Genomic DNA, 27,487 nt, shown 5'->3' with positions numbered 1-27,487 from the left:
AGTTCCTCTTGAAGTTCTCTGTTCATCCAAATAGGCTTCTTAGAGCTCCTGCAGTGTTTTCTTTTTTTCTGGGATAGTCATTGATTGAGCATGCAATAGTTCTTGTTTGAGTAGCGCCCACTCTTCACATGCTCCCTTCCCTTCCAGCATTCTTGTCCATGGTATGACACTCATCATGTCTCTGAGTTTCTTAAAGTTTGCCCTACGAAAATCCAACATCTGCATCTGGTTACAAGCTTCCTTGGCTCCCCATCTCAAAAGGAATTCTATGAGGACATGGTCACTTCCCCCTAGGGTCCCCACCTCCTTCACCCTTGTCGATTAATGCAGGAGGGGTAAGGCCACAGATTCCCTCTGGAGCTCCTGTGGACCCCCAGGGGTCCATGGACCCTTGGTTAGGAATCCCTGCTTTACGGTTATAATCAAGCTCCCCCCCCTTTTCTCAAAATGGTCTTTTTTTGGTAATCAAAACTACAAATTATTTATTTCATTTTCATACCTAAAAAATCATCATCCCTGCTGAGCCTTATGGGAAGGTGGTATAGAAATCCAACAAAATTAGTAAATAAATAGTATGGACTAAAATTTCTTGGGAACAGTAGGCACTTTCAGGCCTTGAATCTTCCCTAGAAGGGTTGTTTTTGTCTAAACCAGAGCTAATATTTTGTGATAAGAGACTGATTTTCTACCAAGGTGCTCGTGTTTCTGTAGAGACCAGAGACTCTTCTCTCTTCGTTGTTTAAGATCATAGTTTAAGATCTTCATCATCTTTACGTATTTGAAAGGTTGCCACTTAGAGGAGGGCAGGGAGAGGTTCCTGTTTGCAGGAGAGGATAGGACCTGCAGTAATGAGTTTAAATGATGTGGAGTACTGGCTAGATATCGGGGGGGGGGATTTCATAGAGTAGTTCAGCAGTAGAATTGGCTGCCTGAAGAGGTGATGAGGTGGTCCAGATGCTGGACCAAATTACAATAAAATAACTTTGAAAACCTTTGGGTTTTGAGAAGGAGTAGGTATAAAGGGCAGACCCTTCCTCAATACCGAAAGCTCCACCTCTATCATCCGTACCTTTGAAAAGTTGAATTAACGATTCTCTGGCCACAAACAATATTTAAGTGTGTTATTTAACAACAGTAGACTGCTGAACAGGAATTATTTATCCTTTGACTGGCACTTAATTTGGTAAGAACTTAAAGCACTACCCACTTACAGATTTTATTGAATTTCATTACATTTACAGAAGCTAAATCAAATGGGCTGCAGTAATTGTTAAACAGAAACTGTAGTAAATTAAAGAGCAATTTTCATTTCTTGATACAGATACTTCTACAGATGGCTACACAACATAGAATGGGAAGAACCGTATTTATTGAAACTATATTTAGATTAACAGGTAACAATTATACCAACTTTATAGTACTCCAGTAAACTATTTCAGTAAAAGACAAAACAAAGAATTCCAAACATCATGCAAAGTTTTAACTGGATAATTCACAGTCTATTCAAAGTCATTCTAATCTTGTTTGAAACTCTGTTATTCCTAGCAGTCAGTACAAGGCTTATTGAGATAAGAGGTGGATGGCAGTAAATGACTTCTGAATATCCCCTCCTTTCTAAAAAGAGATACTGTTCACACTAGCACACTGAAACTTGTCTTGACAGTGTTAAGAGGTTTTCAGCTGAGATTTTTTATTCTCTGCCTTCTTTTAATTCTACATTTCCCAAACCTTTCTTCCAAGTCTTCTCCAGTATTAATCACAATGATGTGAGAAACATTGTCGGGATGAGACTTCCGTTTCTGCTGTATGACACTCCATTTGCAATTGACAGATCTCCTTCACAATATTTTCTTGCACTCTTTTCATTTCTACTAGCAGTGGGTCTTCTTTCTTCCCTCTTGCTTTCTTTTTATTTCGCAGCATCCCCACTGGACGAGTCAAAATAAAGGAGGAAGCAAAAAAAAATCATATTAGCATGCAGTGTTGCTCTAGATAACTAAAATTGTTATTTTTCTAGACCCAAACTTTTGAAGCTGTGTATGTATTAATAACTGAAAAATAGGTAGGATGCTTGTCTGCAGTCATAAAGAAGTAACCCAATCAATTGTCTATTGAAAGCAATACCCTGGAATTTTCAGGGTAGAAAAGGTACAAAAATTATCCCATTCTTTGCATGCAATTCCCAATATCAGTAGAATATAAGAAGAGCCCTGCTTGATCGCACCAGTAGTCTATGTAGTCTAGCTTCCTATGTCACACAGTGGACAACCATTTACTACAGAGGATTTTATACTAGACCATGAAGGCAAAGGCCTTCCCTAGTTAACAAAAACACAGGAGAAATAACACTGCCTGTTTCAGTGATCAAAGTGTTATTTCTCCTGTGTTTTTGTTAACTACAACTGAATTCCAGGGGATTGATTGGCTGTTTGAGCAAATAATTATCATTGGCTATATTTGGATGTGTGACACAGTTTACTAATGTAACAGAATAAAGTTTTGCTATATATTCCCACTGTCATGGGAATTCATAGTCTGACGAAGATTGTTTGCACTCAAAAGCAAATTTATTCAGGTGGTGCCCTGAATAAATCTTTGTTGGTCTTAAAGGTGCTACTAGACTCTGATTTTATTGCGCTACTTCAGACCAATACAGCTACCCATTTGAAGCCTTCCCTAGATGTTAGTTTCTGGCACTGGAATTCTGAAGTTTACTGCCTCTGAATGTGGAGGTTCTCTTTAGTCACCATGGCCAATAGCCACGGATGGACCTATCCTCCATAAAGCTGTCTAATTTTAAAGACACTTATGCCTCTGGCTTTCACTAAATCCTCTGGCAATCAATTCCACATTTTACTCACTTGTTGCATAAGGAAGTTTTTCCTTTGTCTTGAATTATTATTTTACTGCCTATCAACTTCACTGGATGCCTCTGACTTCTAGCATTTTGGGAGAGGGAGAAAAAGTTATCTTTGTCCACCCTCTCCACCTCATGTATAATTCTATAAACTTGTATCAGGAGTTGTCTCTTTTCTAAACTGAGAAGTCCCAGAATCTGAAGTACAATGAGAAAAAAGCAGTACATTGCTGTTTACAACGTCTATGAAATTCAGATTTCAGGGAGGCCAGTTTCTTCTGCTGTTCAGGCATCAGTTTCTCTCCTCCCTCTGTTACCTGGAAAGAAAACAAGTGGAGATTAATATGCCCTTTTAATTTATTACAGCCAAAGCAATTTAGTAAAAGCCACTGTTTCAGATTTAAAGACATCTTCTCCCACTTATCCCAATAGTCTTTATTAGTATTTCGGTGAACTAATATCTAATATAAACATGCATCATATCAGAGGTGGCATCTACATCTGAGCTGATATTTCAAGCAAAAATGAAAGTGTAAAAATCCTCTCTTGTTAATGAACATCTGCTGAAGAGATCATCTGCAGTATACAGAAACTTTCTGGAAAATTTATAATTAAAATAGTAGTATGAGACAAACAACACTGCACAGTTAGAAACATTCCACCACAAAGTTACACACATTTAAGACCATGAAATCAAGGTGACCAGTGCTATGTTGTTACTACAGTCTACTGCAACTCAATGCATCTACTGCCGTGTATTCTATAATCTGGAAGCATCTAGTAATTTCCCTACTAAAGACATTAAGTATAGATCTTCATTCCTGAATGAAGATGTCAACATACACAAGTGTCATAGAATCAATAAAAGATTTCTTTCTCAAATAAAGTTTCACCAATGCAAAACATTTCAAAAGACAGTGATCTCTTTCAGTTCACTTCTAGAATACTAAAACCTATTTGAAACAAAATAACCTTTAGAAGAATTGAAGAATTAGTAACAATGCCGCTCTTCTGAACAAGAGTTGTAAAATCTAAGCTGTCAAAAGTATGCCTTGTTTTAGAAGAACAATGGGTTGAATGTAAAGGACCAGCTCTGCTCACAGGCCCTAATGTCAATATTTCTGCAACACCCCTGACACTACCCACATAGCTCCACCCAGAAATCAGAAGACCTGAGGACAAGGACGGAATATAATATGAGGTAGGGGTCCATGGAATTAACCATTACTACTCATGGGAATACTATTCTACTTGCAAAAGGAGGAGTTTGAATCCAAATCCTTATCTAACGCAAACTACAAAAAAAATTTAAAATAAACTGAAAAACTTGATTTGTAAAAAGGTAAAGACAAGTATTAAATACTCTTACTCTTTCAGATTTTGCTACTGTATTTCAGTATTGCTGGGAAATTTTATTACAAGTTAAAACTACTCACTTGTGGCTTCTCAGAAACTGGATTTTTTCTATTTGATATTCTTTTAATGGTATCACTGTCGGATGACTGAGGAAGCAATCCAGAGTTGGTAGGAATAATAGGGACTTCCACAAGCACAGACTTGTTTCTCTTCATTTCAGGATTCTCCTTGGTTATAGAAACCGTCTCAACAACATTAAGGTTGGGTGGTACTGTCATTGACACAAGCCCATGTACCTCAGGAGGTGCAGGATTAGACTGTTGAGGAGGGGTGTACATCGGCCAGGCTGGAGTTGAATGAGCCACATGACGTCTGCATGCATTATAGCTAGGTGGGGCCATTGTTGGATGAAGATAATTTTGCAGTACCTGAGCTTCAAGGACCGCTGAAAACTGTGATAGTGAATACTGATAAACTTGAGGAGGAGGAGTTGGCAAATTAGGAGGCAAAGGTGGTGCTGATGGAGTTACAATTGATACTGAAGGGAAAGTTTGCTCTGATGGGCTAGTGGAATGATCATAGTCCAATGTTTTGCTTTTAGCATACTCTGATATCAAATTAGAAGATGCATCATTAGATGCTTGGGAAGAATCACATGGTGACAAAGGGTTCTTCCAATTAGTCTCTGAAGAATAAGTATTGCTTTGAATGCTGTCCTTCTCACTGGTGTCTGATTTATGAGAAGGACCATCTTGAGGACGCAATGTTTTTTCCCCATGGAGCCCTTCCTGTGTACGAGCCCCACCCTCACCAATTTCAGTCAAACCAATGTAAAGACCAATAGTTTTGAGCAAGTCATGGATCTTCTCATAATCTGTTTTGGACCTGTCACAAGCATCTTGCTTTGGAGACAGGGGTCTCTTATTCAGGCTTACAGACTCTTTTGTGCCATTCATTGTGAGCTGCTCAGTAGGACAGCTAATGTTAGAGTCATCGTTATCATCATCATAAAGAAACTTCTCTTCATCTTCAACATCAAGGAAGCTGTGCCTTCTTTGCTCTTGAGCATAGATAGAATCTGTCACCCTGTCCAGAATATGTGAGGTACCACTCCCATCCTGGCTGGCTCTTTCATGAGGAAGGAAAAAGTCATCATGCAAATCTGCAGACTCTGATGTCAACTCCTGATACTCCTCTTTTCTCAAAAAACCCTCAGAATTCTGATTAGGGGGGAAAGCATGCAGCTGTAGGCCAAAAAATGCTTTCCAGTTATCTACAAAGGCTTGAGATTCCTTTTTGCAGACTCTGTAACTGCATTTTTGTTGGAACATTTGAGGAAATTCTCTACCTGAGATGGAAAATGAACAGCGTTACTGAAATGGGTCAAAGAAAGAAAATGGAGACAGTACTTCTCATTACATGTAGAACATCTAGAAAACACTTCAAGATAAAAGAAAAGACATTGTTTCTTACTGCAGTCTAGAATGAGGTTAATGTTCATTCCACATGCTAGGCAACACTACTATGCAAATGGATTACGATGTAAAAAGTTCATATGGAAATTTACATGGTATATGTGATATACCCCCTTCAAGGATCGCTGCCTTGTTGTGGCAAGGGGGCTTGCGTAGTTCAGTGAAGCTATGAGCTATGCCGTGCAGGGCCACCCAAGATGGACAGGTCATAGCTGAGAGCTCTGACAAAAGGTGATCCACTGGAGAAGGCAATGGCAAACCACTCCAGTATCTTTGCCATGAAAACTCTATGGACAGTTCTAATAGGCATAACGATATGACGCTGGAAGATGAGCCCCTCAGGTCGGAAGGTGTCCAATATGCTACTGGGGATGAGCAGACGGCTAGTACGAGTAGCGCCAGAATGAATGAAGCGGCTGGGCCAAAGCCGAAAGGACGCTCAGTTGTGGAAGTAACTGGTGGCGAAAAGACAGTCCGATGCTGTAAAGATTTTTATTCCATAGGAACCTGGAACGTCAGATCCATGAATCAAGGCAAGCTGGACGTGGTTAAACAAGAAATGAGAAGACTGAACATTGACATTTTAGGAATCAGTGAACTAAAATGGACAGGAATGGGTGAATTTAATTCAGATGACCATCAGGTATACTACTGTGGACAAGAATCTCGCAGAAGAAATGGAGTAGCATTCATAATCAATAAGAGAGTAGGAAAAGCAGTCTTGGGATACAATCCCCAAAATGACAGAATGATCTCAGTTCGAATCCAAGGCAAACCATTCAACATCACAGTGATCCAGGTCTACGCCCCAACCACTGCTGCTGAAGAGGATGAAGTTGATCAGTTCTATGAAGCCCTACAACACCTTCTAGAAGCAACGCCCAAAAATGATGTGCTTATCATCATGGGGGATTGGAATGCTAAAGTAGGAAGCCAAAAGATAACTGGGATAACAGGCAAGTTTGGCCTTGGAGTACAAAATGAAGCAGGGCACAGGCTGGTAGAATTTTGTCAAGAGAATACAATGGTCATAGCAAACACTCTTTTCCAGCAACCCAAGAGACGACTCTACACATGGACATCACCAGACGGTCAACACAGAAATCAGATTGACTATGTGCTCTGCAGCCAAAGATGGAAAAGTTCTATCCAGTCAATAAAAACAAGACCAGGAGCTGATTGTGGTTCAGATCATGAGCTTCTTGTTGCAAAATTTAGGCTTAAATTGAAGAAAGTAGGGAAAAGCACTAGGCCACTCAGGTATGAACTAAATCATATCCCTGACGAATACACAGTGGAGGTGACAAATAGATTTAAGGAATTAGATCTGATAGACAGAGTGCCTGAAGAACTATGGACGGAGGTTCACAACATTGTACAAGAGGTAGCAACTAAAACCATCCCAAAGAAAAAGAAATGCAAGAAATCAAAATGGCTGTCTGAGGAAGCTTTACAAATAGCTAAGGAGAGAAGGGAAGTGAAAGGCAAGGGAGAAAGAGAAAGATACACCCAATTGAATGCAGAATTCCAGAGAAAAGCTAGAAGAGATAAGAATGCCTTCTTAAATGAACAGTGCAAACAAATAGAAGAAAACAATAGAATGGGGAGGACCAGAGATCTTTTCAAGAAAATTGGAGATATGAAGAGAACGTTTCATGCAAAGATGGGTATGATAAGGGACCAAAATGGTAGGGACCTCACAGAAGCAGAAGAGATCAAACAAAGGTGGCAAAATTATACAGAAGAACTATACAAGAGCGAGTTTAACATCCCTGATGACCACAATGGGGTAGTTACTGACCTGGAGCCAGACATCCTGGAATGTGAAGTCAAATGGGCCTTAGGAAGTCTGAGCAACAATAAAGCTAGTGGTAGTGACAGCATTCCAGTTGAACTATTCAAAATCTTAAAGGACGATGCAGTAAAAGTGCTACACTCAATATGCCAGCAAATTTGGAAAACTCAACAATGGCCACAGGATTGGAAAAGGTCAGTTTACATTCCAATCCCAAAGAAGGGCAATGCCAAAGAATGTTCAAACTACCGCACCATCGCACTAATTTCTCATGCTAGCAAAGTTATGCTCAAAATCTTACAAGCTAGGCTCCAGCAATATGTGGACCGAGAACTTCCAGAAGTACAGGCAGGATTTCGAAGAGGCAGAGGAACTAGAGATCAAATTGCCAACATACGCTGGATCATGGAGAAAGCTAGGGAGTACCAGAAGAACGTCTACTTCTGCTTCATTGACTATGCTAAAGCCTTTGATTGTGTGGAGCACAACAAATTGTGGCAAGTTCTTAAAGAGATGGGAATACCAGAGCGTCTTATTTGTCTCTTGAGAAATTTATATGCAGGTCAAGAAGCAACAGTGAGAACTGAACATGGAATCACTGACTGGTTCAAAATTGAGAAAGGAGTTCGGCAAGGCTGTATACTGTCGCCTTGCCTATTTAACTTGTATGCAGAGCACATCATGAGAAATGCGGGATTAGAGGAGTCACAAATTGGGATCAAGATTGCAGGGAGAAATATCAACAACCTCAGATATGCAGATGATACCACTCTAATGGCAGAAAGTGAAGAGGAACTAAAGAGCCTGTTGATGCGAGTGAAGGAGGAGAGTGCCAAAGTTGGCTTGAAACTCAACATCAAGAAAACAAAGATCATGGCATCCGGCCCTCTCAATTCCTGGCAAATAGAAGGGGAAGAAATGGAGATAGTGACAGATTTTATTTTCCTGGGCTCCAAGATCACTGCAGATGGGGACTGCAGCAAAGAAATTAAAAGACGCTTGCTCCTGGGGAGGAAAGCTATGGCAAATCTAGACAGCATCCTAAAAAGCAGAGACATCACCCTGCCAACAAAAGTGCGTTTAGTCAAGGCTATGGTCTTCCCAGTTGCAATGTATGGCTGCGAAAGTTGGACCATAAGGAAGGCCGAGCGTCAAAGAATTGAGGCTTTTGAACTCTGGTGCTGGAGAAGACTCTTGCGAGTCCCTTGGACTGCAAGGCGAACAAACCAGTCAGTCCTAGAGGAGATCAGCCCTGACTGCTCTTTAGAAGGCCAGATCCTGAAGATGAAACTCAAATATTTTGGCCACCTCATGAGAAGGAAGGACTCCCTGGAGAAGAGCCTAATGCTGGGAGAGATCGAGGGCAAAAGAAGAAGGGGACGACAGAGAATGAGGTGGCTGGATGGAGTCACTGAAGCAGTAGGTGCAAACTTAAATGGACTCCGGGGAATGGTAGAGGACAGGAAGGCCTGGAGGATCATTGTCCATGGGGTCGCGATGGGTCGGACACGACTTCGCACATAACAACAACAACAATATGTGATATGTGTGAAGTGAATCAGGCCCAGAGGTCCACAAATATCACACAATTTGGATACTGAGTACTATATGTTAATGAGTAAAGCAAAGCCGAATTGGGTTATCAGCTCTATTTACAAACCTTTTCACCCAAATGACACTATCCAGCTTGCAGTTGTTGACAGGTTCCCTCATGATTGCCAGCAGGGTATCAGTGGAAGAGAGGGAACGCAGTGACATTCTCCTTCTTTCTAAGCTTGTGCTGATGACCAATGCTACTACATGAACAGCATGGCAAGAAAGTGTCAGTTTGGTTGCCTCAACAACTGCCAGGTTCACCATTTTCTACCATGTTTTTCAGAGGTGCAGCAATATGAGGTCTTTGCTTACCCTCGTGAAATATCATGATAAACACATGCTGTGAACCATCACTACCTGAAATAACATAATGCAGAGGAGATTAAGATCAAATAATGGTCTACTACCTCCTTCCATTTCATCTGTATTGCACCAAGCACTACACAGCAGTAACCCCAATACCTCAATACAAATACCGTATTTGCTGGTGTATAAGACGACTGGGCGTATAAGACGACCCCCCAACATTTCCACTCAAAATATAGAGTTTGTTACATTACATTACGGTACTATGGGCCACTATGGGCAGCTATGTCTATCCCAACTGAAGTGCACCCGGCGTATAGGACGACCCCCCCACTCGGAGGCATGTTTTTCAGGGGGGGAAAGTAGTCTTATATGCCAGCAAATACTGTACATTATTTTTTATTTATAATGAATTTATTATAAATATTATAAATTTATTATAAATTTATATTCATTATAAACAAACAAATAAATATGTATGATTAATTTATATTCTGTCCTATCTCCAGAGACTCAGGGTGGATTATTCATGACTTACCACCCTAGAGATGACTTTGAGAGATCCCTGGGCACATGTGTGCACTCATGCCTTTCCCCTCCTCATACTGAACAAGACAAATAATTATTTCTGTGGCAAACCACTGTTTGCTATTATTTCTGACTTATAAACCAAAGTGGTAAAATATCACCCACTATTTTGAGAGTACTTGCTAAATGATCAAGAAAAAGACTGACCTGAGAGACATGAAGTACTACTATTTAAAATTAAACACAATCATATATTATATCACTGACATTAACAAGCCGAGGAAGAATATGGCTCAAACCTGAACAGATGGGTCATCCACTTGCTTCTTCAAGATTGATTTTTTGGGCATAGCTGGTGCTTTTTCAGGCGTATGAAAGAACTGAGGTTCAAAAGAGTCAGTCAAGCCAGGGATCATATAACTACTGCCAGGCATATCTTGACGTGTATTTTTTTCACTCCTATAATTCTCAGGGTACCTGCAATCCTCATCTGGGTATCTTGGAGTTGGACTTCTACTGAGAATTCTTTTATAGTAATTCTGTTTGCCTGGCAATGAACCATGATGATCTATGTTCCCATCAATCAGTCTGTCCTCTCTATCATGTTGAGGGTGCTTTTGCTTTTGCCCTCTCTCCTCCAATGAATATAAATGCTTCCTAAATAGTTCACCATCTTTGTCAGGTTCTCTTGATATATCCTGTAGATGGTCACAGTTCTGGTTGAAGTCTGACTGGTAAACGAAAACTTTCCTACTGTGATAATCCTTAATGTACCTTCTACTGAAAGAACTAGGAGGACTTCCTTCTAGAGATGAATATCGCTGATGGCTTTGAGGACATGAAAGGTGTCTGCTATATACTGGGAAATCAGCAAAGTCATTCCTGATGAGAAAGATACAAAAAATAAAACAAATCAGAAACTTGGAGCTCAGGTTGGCATAAAATTGTCTGCCAACCATCCAAACATGTTGCTTTGAACCCAAAATGGTTGATTCTAAGGATTTTGCATGTTCAGCAAACAGTGTACCCTCCCTCCCTGAAGGACCATGGTTCTACCTCCTATTAATGAACACAGGTCATACTTGCTAAGAAACTAGTCAGCTGCTAAACCTAAGTGTTCATTCTTAGGGATACCTTTGCATGCTTGCCTGCAGAAGAACTTAGTGAAGATTCTTTACTAAAATTTCTTTAAACCATAACAGATGTTCAATGTTAACAAATAGATGCATTAACTCCTCAGTGAGGGTTCCTTGATCTTTAGGAAGTGTGAGAAGGCTGCAAAACACAATGGCTGGAAATACCACTGAACTCTGTTCAGTTCTTTTGGATCCAACCCCAAGTCAAGTTGGTTTCCTGTCAATTTTCCTTTACATACAACATGAAACACAACATTAAATATTTTAAAGAAACTTTGAAACTGATGAATCACCACAATTAGAAGAGAAAAAATTCTGATTAAATCATCCACACGGAGCTTTTTCAACAGAGTAATAAGTCTCCCCTGCTTTTAAGTTGGTATTGCTGCTACTATTCATGCCTCTCATGCATTTTCATTTTACACTGAGATGTAAAAGAAAAAATCAAATTGATTTTTCTCTAGAAGTCACAATATCCATAAGATCAAGTTATTTTTGTTTTTCATATTGAAATAATGCTAGTTTTGTAAATCACGTTAATGATGTCGTTTGCAACTTCTTCTATGTATAATGAAGCACAGATCTCCCTGTGGAAACAGCAACAAGGAAGAAGCGTTATTGAAAAAAATAAAGATAGGGTCATACTGTAATACAATAGTTCAGGATAATGTTTTATGGGGGAAAGGGAGGGCAGACTTTATCATTGTGTTATCTGTTTGTTGCATGTATTGCACTACTGTTGCCGGATAGAATGCATCAGGAAAGACAGAATGCATCATTAACAGCATTGTTACAGCCATTTCAAAGGTCCCTCACTTCTTAGTCGCCTACTATGAAAATGGCTGGCGATCAGTGAACTGAATTCAGCAATGTGATAATTATGAAGTATGCTAAACCTACCCACCACTCCCATAAAAATGAAAGGAAAGGAAAGGGGACAACCAGTGTGGGGCAGGCAGACAGAAGACAGGGTGAATATGTGACACAATACAAAATGGCAGTGGGGTGGGAAAATCAAATTAAAAATTAGGAATTCCTCACTGTGAGTTAAGCTCGGGGGGGGGGGGAACCTCACTGTAAACAAGGTTTCCAAAACCATGGGTTAAGGTGGTGGCAGAATTTTGTGCAGCAAGTTTTGCATTGGTCACTTCTTTAGGATCTCTTAAAAGTTCTGCTCTTGCTAAGATTCACGGTTTTTAAAACAGAGATAATAGATTTCAGGAATAATTTCTAATATAAGCAATTAAAATTGTATGGCAACAGGACTATCATACTTTGTATATAAAGTAAATTAAAATTTTGATAAATACATTAATATAAATTAGGATATTTGTCAGCTAAAACTGAGCACTTTCAATTTGGACTGATTATGTAGGATTTTCACCAGGCTAATATTTTAATTTTTCAGTAGAGGTTTATTAGTGGCTTTCTGCGGATAAAGGCAGTTTCCATTAGCAGTAGAATCTCTTATAGCTGAATCACTATATCATTTGTGAAACTTAGAATGTTTAGCATTCAACTCCTAACTAATCTGATAGATTCTCAAAGACATTTCTAGAAGGGACCATACAAGCCATCTAGTCCAACCCCCTGCTCAACGCAGGATCAGCCCAAAGCATCCTAAAGCATCCAAGAAAAGTGTGTATCCAACCTTTGCTTGAAGACTACCAGTGAGGGGGAGCTCACCACCTCCTTAGGCAGCCTATTCTATTGCGGAACTACTCTGACTGTAAAAAATTTTTTCCTGATATCTAGCCTATATCGTTGTACTTGTAGTTTAAACCCATTACTGTGTGTCCTTTCCTCTACAGCAGTGGTCCCCAACCTGCGGGCTGCGGCCCGGTGCCGGGCCGCGAAGGCCATGGCGCCGGGCCGCGGCTCCCTCTCCCCGCCCCCCCCCCAGTAAAAAACTTCCCAGGCCACAAGCTTGCGGCCTGGGAAGCTTCTTACTGCGGGAGGGCGGGGAGAGGGAAGCAGGGCCGGCCGCGTGGGCACGGCCCGATGCGCGGGCGTGGCCCGCGCGAGCCGCGGGCCGCGCTCCAATGCCCTGCCGGTCCCCAACCTCAGAAAGGTTGGGGACCACTGCTCTACAGCCAACGGAAACAGCATCCTGCCCTCCTCCAAATGACAACCTTTCAAATACTTAAAGAGGGCTATCATGTCCCTTCTCAACCTCCTTTTCTCCTGGGGCAGAATTGTTCTCTCTTGCCTCAGAGGGACAGACCAGAATGAATGGGATGAAATTAATTCAAAAGAAATTCCATCTAAACATCCAGAAGAAGTTCCTGACAGTTAGAGTGGTTTCTCAATGGAACTGGCTTCCTCAGGAGGTGGTGGGTTCTCCATCTTTGGAAATTTTTAAGCAGAGGCTAGATAGCCATCTGATGGAGAGGCTGATTCTGTGAAGGCAAAGGGGTGGCAGGTTACAGTAGATGAGTGATAGGGATGTGAGTGTCCTGCATAGATGACCCATGAGGTTCCAACTCTATTATTCTATGATTCTATGATCCTCCATATGGCGCCCTTTTAAATACTTGAAAATGGTTATCAGATACCCTCTCAGTTGTCTCCTCTCCAGGCTAAACATACCAAGCTCCCCCAACCTTTCTTCATACGTCTTGGTCTCCAAACCCCAAGACATCTTTGTTGCCCTCCTCTGGACACATTCCAGTTTGTCAACATCCCTCTTCAATTTGGGTGCCCAAAACTGAACACAGTACTCCAAGTGAGGCCAAACCAGAGCAGAGTAAAGCGGTACCATTACTTCCAATGATCTGGACACGATACTCCATTTGATACAGCCCAAAATCCCATTTGCCTTTTTAGCCACTGAGTCACACTGCTGACTCATGTTCAATGTATGGTCTACTAAGACTCCTAGATCCTTTTAGCTCATGCTACTGCCAAGACAAATCTCCCCCATCTTATATTGGTGTATTTGGGGACAACATTTGCCTGCCTCCAATCGTCTGGCACACATCTTCAAGAAAAAGGAGAATCCGGGTAATTATCCGGGTAATTATCCGGGTAATTATCAATTATCCGGGTAATTATCCGGGTAATTATCAATGCTTGACATCTGTAGCTGGCAAAATTTTGGAACAAATAATGAAACACGGTCCTTGAGCAGCTGGAACTGAGAGCTGTGATTTCTAAGACTCAGCATGGGTTTCGCAAGAACAAGTCATGTCAGACCAACCTTATCTCTTTTTTCGAGAAAGTGACTACCTTGCTGGATCAGGGGAATGCCATGGACATAGTTTATCTGGATTTCAGTAAAGCTTTTGATAAGGTTCCACATGATATTCTTGTACACAAGATGGTAAAATGTGGTATGGATCCTAATTCTGTCGGGTGGATCAATAACTGGTTGACAAATTGTACCCAGAGGGTACTTGTTAATGGTTCAGCATCTTCTTTCGGCCCGCCCAGCCCCGACCCACGGTGCCACTGTAGGGACACCGCACCCTGTGGGCAACCCCCTGCTCCCACCAGTGTGTGTGGAGGGGGCCTGGCCCCCCCACTCCCCCCACCTCCCCCCCCCACCGCTTCAGCTTATTGCGTCTGCCAGCAATCCGGTCCTCCTGGCCCCAGCGTAAAGCGCGTGCACGAGCGCTACGCCAGGCCAGCCCAGCATGCCCCGCCCCCATGCGTACAAGTCATCTAATTCTGAATGATTGGTATTTAGAATACACTAACTGTCCACATTGTTTAGGTTATTAACTGGTAAGCCTACTCTATCAGACTGTTTCCTTTGTTCCAGTGGGTCGATGCCATAACAGTCATCATCAACTACAGGACGCAAGTTCTGTTCCTCTGAAGAGTGTCGATTTGGAGAATACCTGCTTGCAAACTGTGGTCGTCCACCCAGAAACAGTCTCTGCAATAAGAGAAAAAAAGCAACTTCAAATGCAAGCCATTGTAAAGCGTCAGAAACTTTCCATAATATAGAAACTGCACTCATGGGATACAATATTTTTGGAGGGGGGAATCCACCACCACTACAGCGTGGATACATAAAAGATTTCAACACAAGATGGAACCAATCTGAGATAAATAGCCATCAATGCATCAGTTCTTACAGATAAATAGAAACTGAAGCTATTTCTGAATCTTTTACTATGATGAGTAGCAAGGGGGAAAGGCCATTGGACACTATTATATATATTTAAATATTTATACGCTTGCCTTTTTCCTTACCAACTGAACATCTAAGCTAGGTAACAATGGTAAGGTCAGACGCGATATAGCTGTGTACCAAACCTAGGCTGTTACAGAACATGTCCTAGAGAAAGAGGACATTGATGACAGATGTCGCTGGGAAGAGCAAATTTGTTGCATGGGTACAAAAAATGGAAGGTGGTCCCAGCTCACATAGGGCTTTAAACGGTAAGCACCAGCAACTTGAATTAAGCTCAGAAATGAATAGGCAGTTAGTGAAAGGACCTCAGAACAGAATAGGGTCCCAAGAGCTGGCCATAGGTAACAATCGGGTTGTCTAGTTGTGGACTTGGCTTTCACATGCAGTCCAAAGAATGCAAGACTGACGGTCTGTCTAGTCCACTATGCTGTCTTTGGTAATGGTCAAACAGATATCAGAAGCCCATAAGCAGGGACAGAAGGGACTGACTATTCTGCAGCTGCCCTCCCTCAACAACTATTACTCATTGGCATACTGTCTGAGTATGAACTCTCAAATGATTTAACAAAACTGTGAGGAATCAAACTATATTAATGCATCTCCAAGTCAGTCTAAGTAACCCAACTAATCAGTTTATGTACACAATGCTTTTCTGAAACAAATAACCACATCTGACTGTAACATAAAAAAAGGTGAACACTTGAACTGCACCGGGGGGGGGGGGGGATAATCCAACTACTGTTATAAATGGGTTCATTCATCCCAAGGGTTATACAATTCTAGAATACATGATGCATTTCTGCAAACTGTGGCTCTGCTCTTCTCAGTCCCTGATGACATGCATGTACATAAATTGTTTCAAAAGACTGCCAAAATGTTTTCTAAAAATGAGTATTACCAAGCTTTTTAAAAGGCTGAGACTAACATCTAATTCTTACATTGAAGACAGTCTCATGAGGATGCTAAAAATCAAATAGGAACTGAATCCAAACTCACTGGAATACAATAAGTGGTTCTGTGCAAGTACCGATCCTGTAAAAAGCAAAGTACAGAAAATGTGGTCCACAATGCCTTGGCCCAAAATAACAGCCTTTTTGTGGAGTTGTTCTGAGGGTGGCTGTCTTTCTCTTCAACATTTATTCATTTCCCTGACATTATAGTCACTGACTGTTTTGTAGATCGTATGGGCTATGCCATCTATATGCCAGGTACATTTTCCCAACAATCATGGGACATGTAATCCCTCAACACCAGGCATTCTCAAGCAGGGTTTCATGAAACCCTGGGGATTCTTGATGGCCCTGGAAGGGTTTCCCGAATGAGTGGGAGCTAATTATTTTAAAATATATATTTTTTAAATTTGCTAAACATTTATCAGGTGATATGACCATGTGTGGGTCATGTTGATCCGCCCCCCCAAAGTGGCCAATGATGGGCCTTGGAGTGGGCGGGAAGGGTAGAGGCCTTGAATGGGTGGCCATGTGCACAGCTATGGGAGCGGTGGTTATAAAAATCAAATAAATTAATTAATAAACCATATTCCGCACAATCGCACCACTTCTTGGGGCTCTCAAAGCCTGGATAATGTTTCAGGGGTTTCTCAATGGGGAAAGAGTTGAGAAAGGCTGCTCTACACAAATTGCAGTGAATGCATGTATAATCTGTGTACATTGTACACTTTTTTCCCTTTATATGTATAATAAATTTCATGTTACATTCAATACATAGGCAGCTTAATGTAACCTTGGTCTGTGATTTGTACAGTGAGCCCACGATGGGTTTACTACAGACAAATGTATACAAGTACATGTAAGTTGTCCGTGTGTTCAAAGTGAGTCTGGCTACAGACGTAGAGTTCTCTTCTCTCCCGAACCACGAACGAAAAGGGGAGCTTTGGGGAAGGAGTTCTGCCAGCGCCAAGGTTGGGTTTACACCGGCCGCCTCCGTGAGCTGTCAGAAACTACGCAGACCGAGGCGGGGGGGGGGCGGGGGCCCTGAAGGGACAGCGAAGGCTCCACCTCCGGGGGAAGTCAGGTCAGCATCAGGACGTTTCCAGGGCGCCGGAGGAAGAGAAGAAGGGGAAGCCGAGAGGCCGAGTCTTCGGGGGGCGTTACCCGGCTCAGGCTGCCGTCCCGCTGCTCGGATCCGCGGCGGCTCCCGCTGCCCCCGGACGGAGAGCGCACCCGACTCGAGCGGCGCGGGCTGCGGCCTCGGGTGGCGGCGGAGCGGGAGGGGCGGGAGCCCGAGCCGCGGCTCTCCTTGGGCCGGCTGGAGGACGGCGGACTCACACGGCCCCAGCCACCGCGCTCCATGGCTGCGAGAGCGCCGGACGCCGCCTTCACGCCCCTAAATATCCCGTGCGCATGCGCGGCCGATGCACCCAACCGCAGCGAGATTCCATGGGAGGAGGGGGGAAGGTACGGCGGAGATGGACGGAAGGTCGCGTGGCGGGAGGCGGAACTGGACGGAAGAAGCGGCCTCGACGGGCTGGCTCGCTGTTGTTCGATTGTTCTTGACTAGTTGAGGTGGCGACGTCTGAGTGGGCCTGGACATCTCCTGGTAATTGTAACTGAAGAAGTGAGCGGCGACAAATCTTGCTAGTCTTTAAGGCTCTACTGGACTCTTGCTCTTTTCTTCTTCAACTGATCTCCGGTGTACAGAGACCAGTTTCTTTGACTGAAATGGCTGCTCTGTGACATTAGATCCCTCTGCTGCCTAAATGCTGTCTTCTCCAGAAAACACTCTTAAAGCTCCAGAAATTTCCCAAGCCTCCCAACGAATTGATGCACAAAGGGAAATTTAGAGGAGAACCTCTAAAGAGGAGATGCAACTTCGGCATGCCATAGCTTGGAATAAGTTTGTTTAAGGAATTGTTTTAGATAATATATAGCGAATCTTTCTGAGAAACTGGACTCAGAGCAGGTTCCAATGATAATTTTAAAAATCATAATATATAAGTAGAAACCATGAGAACTAACAAACAAGACTGGCTATCCCCACAAGAGATGACCCCTCCTTGTGGAATTAACCAATGGAGATGTCTTCCAAAGAACTTCAAAAAAGACATTCCATCAAATAAATGGAAGTAAATCCCTACTTTTGAGTAAGCATGCTTAGAGTGAGGTTCCTTATACAGGAGGATAGATTAGGTGGGTTGGTCTGAAGCAATAGAACAAAGTTTAAGTTCAATGGAACCTTTAAGACCAACATGCTTCTGATGAAGCATGCATGCAAGCAAACTTTATTCTTATTCAGGAAGGTTGATCCTCATTGGAAGGTTCTCTTTATCTTACATAATCTAGCAAAACAAGATAAGGGCAGATCAAAGTCTTAATGTGAAAGAAGTCTTCACTATTCAAATACTGAAATACTCCAAGACAAAGTTCAGCATTTACTGGTGAACTTCCTAGAGTGTTCAGCCACCAGCCTGGATTTCTTGTATCTCGGTTCCTATAACACAGTAAATATCTTGTGTAAGTATATGTTACTTTTTCATGCTTTACTGGGACATGTTATTTCCCCCATTGAGGAATAATGAGAATGCATTCTAGTCTTCCTGATTTTTACACTCCTGACCACAAACTGGTTTTGCTGCTCCTTTTTGGGAAAGGGAAAATGGTAGGCTAAGGTTCCAACCCCCCTCCCCCTCCCTCAAATGCCGTATATACAGGTCCCTTTTCAACAGCTTTCAATCTCCCTATATCTCTCACCTTTAGACTTTGTAACATCTGCAATATACACTGTCTCAGGTTTTCTACAGTGTAAACCCCAAAATGAAGGGAAAGAACCATATGGATAAAAAGATACCTTCAAATTTAGTGAATGGAAAACTGATTAGAAGTATTGAATAGTGGGTTCAATAAGGAGTGGAGTTGCTCATGTGCTAAACATTAGCTCTTTATTGATTGCAGACAACTGAACTATCGAACAGCCCACCGCACTAACTTATATCCAGTTAAGAGGTTCCTGCCAAAGCCTGTGATTGGCCCTAAGTGGAGCCCCCTGATTGGACAACTATAACAACCAATAGCCAGCTGGATTCTACATGCTAGCCAATTATAATTATGCATTCCTTATTCTAGCGCATAGACAGCACATACCCCCCTTAAGTATGTTTCCACCCAGATAAAGTCCTGCAGGTAGTGGTGCCTCTCCCAAGTCCATTGAGAATGGCACAGTTCCGAAGGAGTCAGGGTTGCTGGGGCCTGAGTGGCAGCCTTGGCATTGCAACTTGTTCCACCACTTCCAGGATGTCTACGCTCAGGGTAGCAGATGGAGTTACTGGAGCCAGAGGCTCTGGGATCTCTGGTTCAGGAGAAGCTGGCCTAGAGTCCTCAATGCCTGACACATGCCACTACATCTTGTTCACTACATTTTGACATAAGGTGCAGCCATCTGAAGACTTCACCTGATAAGACACTGGACTCGTGACCACTGCTGAGACCCAGGTGCAGTAGCTGATGCAGTACTGCCACAAACTCTGACACTGATTCACATTCTTGCTGGTTCCTCATGTAGAACAAATGGCTATGGGCGACCTTGGCCATCTGGGGTGTGAAGTGCTACATTAGCGACTCTATGATTTCATCATAGGTCACCGTCTTGATTCTGGTGTGGGCCATCATGTTCTGGGCTAGCTCAAATATAGCTGCCCCTCAGATGCTCAAGAATGCGTTGCACTTCTTTTCAGCCCCTGCAATGCTGTTGGCTGCCAGGAAAAGCTCAGACAGGTGGCATAAGATTCCCACTTGGCGGGGAATGCAGTGTTGAATTCTTTGATATTGGGCTAGTTACAGTTCTCTTAGAGCTCTCTCAGCCCCACCTACCTCATAGGAGGTCTGTTGTAGGTAGGTAAGGGGAAGGTGTTTGTAAGCAGCTTTGGGACTTTTTCAGATAGTGAAAAGAGGGGCATAAAAACAAATTTTCTTAGATTGTTTTGGTCTGAAACAGAACAAAGTTTGAGTCCAGTGTCACCTTTAAGACCAGCAAAGTTTTATTTAATATTTAATTGAATAAAACTTTTTCGGTCTCTTGAGAACGTCGACTTTGGGGAGCACAGAAGACATCCTTGTCCATTCTCAAGGCCGTATTATCATAAAGGCCAGAGAAGTCTACTTCCAAACAACCTTAGAATCATAGAATCATAGAGTTGGAAGGGGCCATACAGGCCATCTAGTCCAACCCCCCGCTCAACGCAGGATAAGCCCAAAGCATCCTAAAGCATCCAAGAAAAGTGTGTATCCAGCCTTTGCTTGAAGACTGCCAGTGAGGGGGAGCTCACCACCTCCTTAGGCAGCCTATTCCACTGCTGAACTATTCCACAAGATGTCATAGTCCCATTGTATACGGCACTGGTCAGACCACACCTGGAGTACTGTGTGCAGTTCTGGAGGTCTCACTTCAAGAGGGACGTAGATAAAATTGAAAGGGTACAGAGGAGAGCGACGAGGATGATCTGGGGCCAAGGGACCAAGCCCTATGAAGATAGGTTGAAGGACTTGGGAATGTTCAGCCTGGAGAAAAGTAGGTTGAGAGGGGACATGATAGCCCTCTTTAAGTATTTGAAAGGTTGGAGGAGGGCAGGATGCTGTTTCTGTTGGCTGCAGAGGAGAGGACATGCAGTAATGGGTTTAAATTTCAAGTACAACGATACAGGCTAGATATGAGGAAATTTTTTTTCACAATCAGAGTAGTTCAGCAGTGGAATAGGCTGCCTAAGGAGGTGGTGAGCTCCCCCTCACTGGCAGTCTTCCAGCAAAGGCTGGGTACACTTTTCTTGGATGCTTTAGGATGCTTAGGGCTGATCCTGTGTTGAGCAGGGGGTTGGACTAGATGGCCTGTATGGCCCCTTCCAACTCTATGATTCTATGAACTACTCTGACTGTGATATTTTCCCCCCTGATATCTAGCCTATATCGTTGTACTTGTAGTTTAAACCCATTACTGTGCGTCCTTTCCTCTGCAGCCAACGGGAACAGCATCCTGCCCTCCTCCCCTCCTTGTGCTTCTCAGGAACCTTGTGCCTCTCAGTTGGGGATAATATAATTGTATTTGTATGAATGACTGGAAACCGCCCCGAGACAACAGGCTCGATAGGGGCGGTCTATCAATGTCAGTAATAAAATCAATCAATAAATAGCGTGAAATCATTAATGGGTTCATTCCTGCAAGCCAACCGATCCTTATTCCGGCACACAAAGCGGCTGTAAACGGTCTTCCCTGACAGCAGCGGCCGCTAGCGGGAAAGGAAGATGTTTCTGGCCCGGAAGCCAAGAACCCGGTGTGGTGCGCCCGTTCCTCGGAGGGAGAGCGATGAACGGGTGATGTGGGCTCAGAGGAAATTCCCTCTCGAGGAGGAGCGAGGCAAACGCCAAGGGCCCTTTTCCGCCCCGTCCCCTTTGTATCTTCTCCGCCTGCCTCCTTGTGGTGAGACTCCACAGGCTCCGCACGGGAAGAGAAGCCTCGGCGGGTCTATGTGGGAGAGAAGGCGGAGGAAGGGGACAGGCAGTGCGCACGAGCGCCGGCGCCTTAACTTTGAAGGCAGCCGCTGCTTTCAGCCTTATATTGGGAATGCCTTCGTCCATGGCTTCACCCTAGTTTCCCGTTGGGTGAACACTGAGAAGAGCGGAGATGATGGCAAGGCGACGGATATTTCCGGATCATTTTAGGATATCGTTTCGGTTGAGTCTTTATAGTGTGATTTTTGCTGTCAGGGTCTGGAACCGGGGGAAAAGACAAACAGAAAGCCTAGTGACTTTAACAAGATTATGTTCCAGCATGGGCTAGAGTCTGCTCTGTCAGAGGATGCTACCATGAAAGTGCAGACATGTTTCTGTCACTAGAGACCACAGCACCCCCACCTCAAATTGGGAGAAAGAAGTGTTTTCTCCAGGCTGAGCCTCAATAGTATGGAAGGAAAACAGGACTTAGTAGGCATCTAATTTATATGTAAATATACATGGGTTGCAGGAGGGAGACTTAAAATGTCTGTTCAGAAAGATGTGAAATGTAAGAGGCATAGTCTGAAATGGTTCTGTGCTACACTCAAATGTGAACAAGCACAATAATATATCAAAAATTGAGTCGTGGCACCTTTAAGACCAACAAAGCTTTATTCAACATATACATTTTCACAAGCAAGCACACTTCCTCGGATACACGCACACAAAAACTTATACCTTGAATTAAATTTTGTTGGTCTTAAGGTCCCACAACTCAATTTTTGTCCTGTTCAAACCAATAGGGCTACCCACTTGAATCTAAGCACAATAACGATTCAGGAAAGCAGTGGCTGGAAATATCAAGCCTGGGCAGATTATGATAGTAAACACTTGAGAAAACCATCAAATGTTTTGTTTGGGGGAAAAACTTGAACAAAATGCATGTGTGCATGCATGCAAATATATTGTCAGGATTTTTTTGTATGTTGGCAGATTCACATATTTTTCAGCTTATTTCTATAATGATTCATGTGACGGTCACCTCCAGGCTAAATTACTGTGGCTCATTCTATGTGGGTCTACCTTAACCCTGATCCGGAAATTACAACTGGTCCAGAATGTGGCTGCCTAGGTCCTTACAAGGACCCTGTGGAAATCTCACATACAACCTGTCCTGTAGCAGCTGCACTGGCTGCCAGTTGAATTCCAGAGCAGGTTTAAGGTGTTAGTTTTAAGCTTCAAGGCCTTATGCAGGCCAGGACTTGCATATCTGAGGAACTGCCTCTTCAAGTATATCGCCCAAAGAGCACTTCACTCACATAATGCAATCTGCTGGTGGTCCCTGGCCCCAGAGAAGTACACTTGGCCTCAACCAGAGCCAGGGCCTTTTCGACCCTGGCTTCAGCCTGGGGAATGAGCTGCCAGCAGAGATCCAGGCCCTTTCGGAGCTGTCAAAATTCTGAGGGGTCTGCAAAGAATGCTCTTTGACCAAGCATATGGTTGAGGCCAAGGCCAGCTCTCATTATTATTATTATTATTATTATTATTATTATTATTATTATTATTATTATTATTATTATTATTATTATTATTATTATTATTTAATTTTTAGACCTCGGCGGGTCTATGTGGGAGAGAAGGCGGAGGAAGGGGACAGGCAGTGCGCACGAGCACCGGCGCCTTAACTTTGAAGGGAATTTTTAATTTAATTTTAATTTTAATTTCATTGGCATCAGAATGTGCCCCCTCATTCCTTACTTCCCCCCCCCCTTCCATTCCTGGGAAGGTAAACTGTGACGGAGAATGTTTTTAAACTGATTTGTTTAACTAACCTTTCTTTTTTAAATTTAACGTATGGGGTTTTAAAATGTTGTTCTGTGCCCCAAAACTATTGTTAGAAAGGGTGGCCTAAAAATTTAACAAATAAATTTTCAGTTGTAAATTTCTTTTTACTGGCTAGTAAATAATAAATGCTGCCTCTCCAGCAACCTGTCGAGGTGGCTTACAAAATAAAAAGAATTACAAATATTAAACATTATTAATTAAAATCTAGCATTAAAAAGTCCAGCCCAGCGTAAAAACATAGACTATAACAGGTGACTGCCAGCTTTCCAGACTAAAATAGTGTTTAAAATCAACTCCTTGGTTAAAATCCTGGATGAATAGAAATGTTTTGGTCTGGCACCACCGAAAGTGCCCTGGATAGTGGTTGCCAACATTACTTCTCCTACTACTGAGAGGAGGATATTTTTGTGGAATTCAGCAGACACAGAGGAAAAAACTAGCAAGGAGATGTTACCACAGCAAGGGCAGAACTACATTGAGAGTTTTAAAATCAAAGTGCATTAAAAATTATTCTCTTTTGCCTTCTGAAGTGGTACAGCTCATGTTTTTGCTACATTTTGATGTGTGCATATGCCAGGCCTTTAAGATGTGGCCACATGGAAGCTGCTTTAAATTATTTTCCTTGGATAAATGCTATCTCTAACGAGCCATTGATGTACAATTGTTCTCTGTGCAGAAGAGTTTGTTTTTCCCCGGGCTACTATGCCCTTCAGAATATTTTTATAGAAGCATAGTAAAAAAAAACAACCTGATTCCCATTCACAGCTGCTGCATACAAATTTCCTATTGAAACAACCCCCATGTAGAGCAATTCAAGTGGCTTCCCTGCTGTGGTTACAAGTATGTGTTGTAGGGGATCCTGGTTTCAGTCCCTAGCATCTCCAGATAAGGGCTTTCTTGTTACAGAGAATGGGAAAGAGATTTCTCTGCTGGGCACTTTATAGAGCTCCTGCCAGTCAGAAAAGGTACCACTGCCTTAGATGGACCAGTTATAGTACTGAGATATGTGTCCATAAATATAATGAACTGAGTGAAGAAAGGCTTGAAACAACTTCGGTAGGAACAGCAACTAAAACATCTTGCATAGCAGTCTCTAAACCTTGTCCAAGAGCAAGCCAATCTCAGAGTACCAGTTCCTTAACATTCAATATAAGGGAATGTCTCTCATTGTAAATTCTGTCACTGTTATTAGACTCCTTTTCATGTGGATCCTCAATATATGAAACTTATTATTGGCTTTCAGTATTTTTAGTTCTCAGAATTACAGCCAAAGCCTACTAGCATAGCTTTCAGATGGACAGCAGTTTAACCCCCTAAAACAAAAAAGGAGAGGAGGTAAAAGCTGATACTTCTCTTTTTATTATGAAATAATATGCTTCCTTTCCACTCTTTTCAGGAAGTGATTACATAAAGGATTTTGTTGATGAAATGAGTTCTGAATTAATGTAGAAACTTTTTTGGGGGACAGCAGAAAAATGTTGATGATAGATGCATTTTGCTGTTTTGCATTTCCATTTGCAGTACTTTTCTATAAGTCAGAAGGAAATAGAGTGTTCAAAACGGTTTTATTCTTCATTCAAAGAATTTTCAGACTGGGGCAGACTGTTTTTTTTCAATGCCCAATTTCTTGTTTTTGTTTTTCCTTAGGAACTTGTAGCCGTTTCCCTTGGCCCTAGAGGAGGATGGAGGACTTTTTGACTAACCTGTGCTCAAGCAGTCGGATAGATCCACTTCCTGTCTGGGAACATGGCAATGTTGGGCATTGTTTCAACCAGCTGATTCTAAATGTTTTTCCTCATGCAATCCTAGCTGTAGTCAGTGCCTGCTATATTGGAACACCAAGGTATTCATGACAGTACAGAGACATGAGCTATCTCCCACCTACAGGCATATATATATTAATACTGAGTTTTTATCACAGAATCTGTGATATGAATATCCCATATGGTTTAAGTGAGGTTGCATTTGTGGGCCATAATGTATATTGCGAAATAACTACACCCTTCTTGAAATATTCCTTAGTTAGTCCTAGCAGTTTGAAATTGAAGAGAGACGACTTTTCTTTGATTTATTATTGCCACTGTTGTCCCAGTGCATCTGTACTGTTTTCTAACTGCTGAGGAATATTAAGGTGGTAATCCTAAAGCCATTTACTCATGACTAAGCCCCATTGAAACACATGTAAGATTTTGTTGCACAGAACTGTTCTTTGATAGGTTATAGGAATAAATGTAAGCATGAATGTTTGCAGAGTCTAATTTTTCTTCAGCATTAATTGCAGATGCACCAAATATTTCAGCTGTGTCCTGAAACAGTATGGTAATCTTTGCATATACTCCAAAAATTAACAGACTGGGAGATGAGACTTACTGATGTCCAAGACTAACTGGTGAAAGAAGAAAAAGGCTGCACCAAGTCTAATTAAGAAAATAGGGGGAGGATGGTGCTTATAGGGAGAATCTGAAGTGATATCCCCCTGAGAAGGCTTCATGAAGATACTTTCCCTACAATACTTTTTTCTATTTGCAAGAATAACTGGTGAAAGGATATCAGGAGGAGGGATGACTCTAAAGCATGCTGTTCTGTCTTTACTAGGTCTTTGGATTCTGGGAATGTTCGCAGACCTGGTTGGAGATGCAGGATTGGTGCTTCTTTTATTCTTGCTGGCTTATCTATCCTTGACATCATTCCAGTAGTCCTATGGCAACGAGAACTGGATTCCTTGTACCTAGAAGTACTGGCAAGTGGCATAGCCGCACTGGCGTGGCTTACTCATAGCCAGGCACTACTTGCTCTCCACAAATCTCCACATAGTTTCAGTCGCGGCCCTGCAACACTACTGATTCTTGCCTTGTTTCCGATTCCCTCCCTCATTATCACTCTAGTGTGGCGCTGCCAGACTGAGATGGGTGTTGAGTACCTCCAGCCTAGCACTGTCTTCAGAGTGTCCATCCTCTGCCTGCAGTTGACCACACTGGTTTTCTACATAATTGGATACATTATACCCATTTCTAGTCGGCGTGACTTTATCTGTATCAATGATTCTTGGCAACATGAGCCTCTTACGACAGACTCAGGGATTTCTGTACCCACATGGCAAGGAGTGGCAGAGGATGGGGAGAGCTGGCTCTCCCGTTTCTCCTATGCTTGGATGAATCCTCTTATGAAGCGTGGCTATCAATGGATGTTAAATCGGCCTCAGGAAATCTTTCAGCTACCTCGACAGCTCCAGGCTGTCAGAGTCTGTGAATGCTTCTACTCTTGCTGGCAGAAAAAGGCAGCTTTCAAACAAGATGCTGAAGAGACTACATCCTCCACGAACCGATTATTTGCCGAAAGCTGTGGATTCCCTTCTCCAGAGCATCATCATAATATTCAAAAGCATGTGAGTCTCCAGTCAGTCCTGCATGCAGCATTTGGGCTGCGCTATTATTCTTTAGGCCTTCTCAAGCTGGCCGGCAGTCTGCTGGGATTCTCGGGTCCCCTGCTCCTAAACCTGCTGGTGAGTTTTATGGAATCGCGCCAAGAACCTCTTAGCCATGGGGTGCTATATGCACTCGGACTCTTTGCTGGTTCATTCCTGGGTGCCATCATGAGGAATCAGTTCAGTTATGAGGTAAACAAAGTGATGCTGATGGTGCGCACAGCCGCTATCTCTGCTATCTACCAGAAAGCGATCAGGGTGAGTGGCAGTAGCCTGGCTAGCTTCACCACGGGGGAGATTGTCAACTTTATGAGCACTGACACTGATCGCTTGGTCAATTTCTGCCTCAGTTTCCATGAGCTGTGGAGTCTTCCTTTCCAGTTTGCCATCACTCTCTACCTCCTGTACCAGCAGGTAGGCGTAGCCTTTTTGGGAGGGCTGGCTCTGGCTCTGCTGCTTGTTCCCATTAACAAAGTTGTTGCAAATCGGATCATGGAGAACAACAAGGAGATGTTGAAGCACAAGGACACACGTGTCAAGGTAAGGCTGGGGCATTTCCAAAGCTCACTGCTGTGCCTTGCTGTTGAT

The 27,487-nt window shown here is 42.7% G+C and overlaps 2 protein-coding genes across 19 annotated transcripts in view; one reads left to right on the top strand and one right to left on the bottom strand.

Moving 5' to 3' along the window:
- Window positions 1-1,349: 1,349 nt before the first annotated feature.
- LOC143840112 (zinc finger protein 318-like) lies at window positions 1,350-17,509 on the bottom strand. 13 transcript variants are annotated; one of them, XM_077343299.1, is made up of 8 exons: window positions 17,305-17,502; window positions 16,187-16,222; window positions 14,892-14,929; window positions 10,213-10,795; window positions 9,144-9,279; window positions 4,294-5,561; window positions 3,084-3,174; window positions 1,350-1,928 (listed from the first exon to the last, which is right to left on the bottom strand). In XM_077343299.1, the coding sequence occupies exons 1-5, from the start codon at window positions 17,500-17,502 to the stop codon at window positions 9,277-9,279; spliced, it is 858 nt and encodes a 285-aa protein (XP_077199414.1). In that variant the 3' UTR covers window positions 1,350-1,928; window positions 3,084-3,174; window positions 4,294-5,561; window positions 9,144-9,276. The 13 variants fall into 13 exon arrangements, with proteins under 13 accessions (XP_077199414.1, XP_077199405.1, XP_077199423.1 ...); XM_077343290.1 differs by having other exon boundaries at window positions 9,144-9,276; XM_077343308.1 differs by lacking the exon at window positions 9,144-9,279 and having other exon boundaries at window positions 14,786-14,929.
- A 199-nt stretch (window positions 17,510-17,708) lies between these two features.
- Window positions 17,709-27,487, top strand: part of ABCC10 (ATP binding cassette subfamily C member 10) — a 39,741-nt gene continuing 29,962 nt past the window's right edge. The window contains exons 1-3 of one of the 6 annotated variants that reach the window (XM_077342952.1): window positions 17,709-18,663; window positions 25,123-25,318; window positions 26,071-27,439. In XM_077342952.1, the coding sequence (XP_077199067.1) occupies window positions 25,158-25,318; window positions 26,071-27,439 (1,530 nt within the window). In that variant the 5' untranslated portion in view covers window positions 17,709-18,663; window positions 25,123-25,157. The other 5 variants (XM_077342963.1, XM_077342985.1, XM_077342975.1 and 2 more) reach the window with 5 other exon arrangements.

This window comes from Paroedura picta, chromosome 1, assembly GCF_049243985.1.
Source record: "Paroedura picta isolate Pp20150507F chromosome 1, Ppicta_v3.0, whole genome shotgun sequence".
NCBI lineage: Eukaryota > Metazoa > Chordata > Lepidosauria > Squamata > Gekkonidae > Paroedura > Paroedura picta.
Note: the sequence above shows the minus strand (reverse complement) of the source record. Positions and strands in the feature narration are given on the sequence as shown.

What these genes read in the sequence shown, in the direction of transcription:
- LOC143840112 (XM_077343231.1), bottom strand. Translation starts at nt 5,544, where the DNA reads ATGTTCCAACAAAAATGCAGTTACAGAGTCTGCAAAAAGGAATCTCAA. An exon ending in CAGTTTCTGAGAAGCCACAA is followed by an intron (nt 3,175 to 4,293) that starts GTGAGTAGTTTT and finishes TTTTCTTTCCAG; the next exon opens with GTAACAGAGGGAGGAGAGAA. An exon ending in TAGACGTTGTAAACAGCAAT is followed by an intron (nt 1,929 to 3,083) that starts GTACTGCTTTTT and finishes TGACTCGTCCAG; the next exon opens with TGGGGATGCTGCGAAATAAA.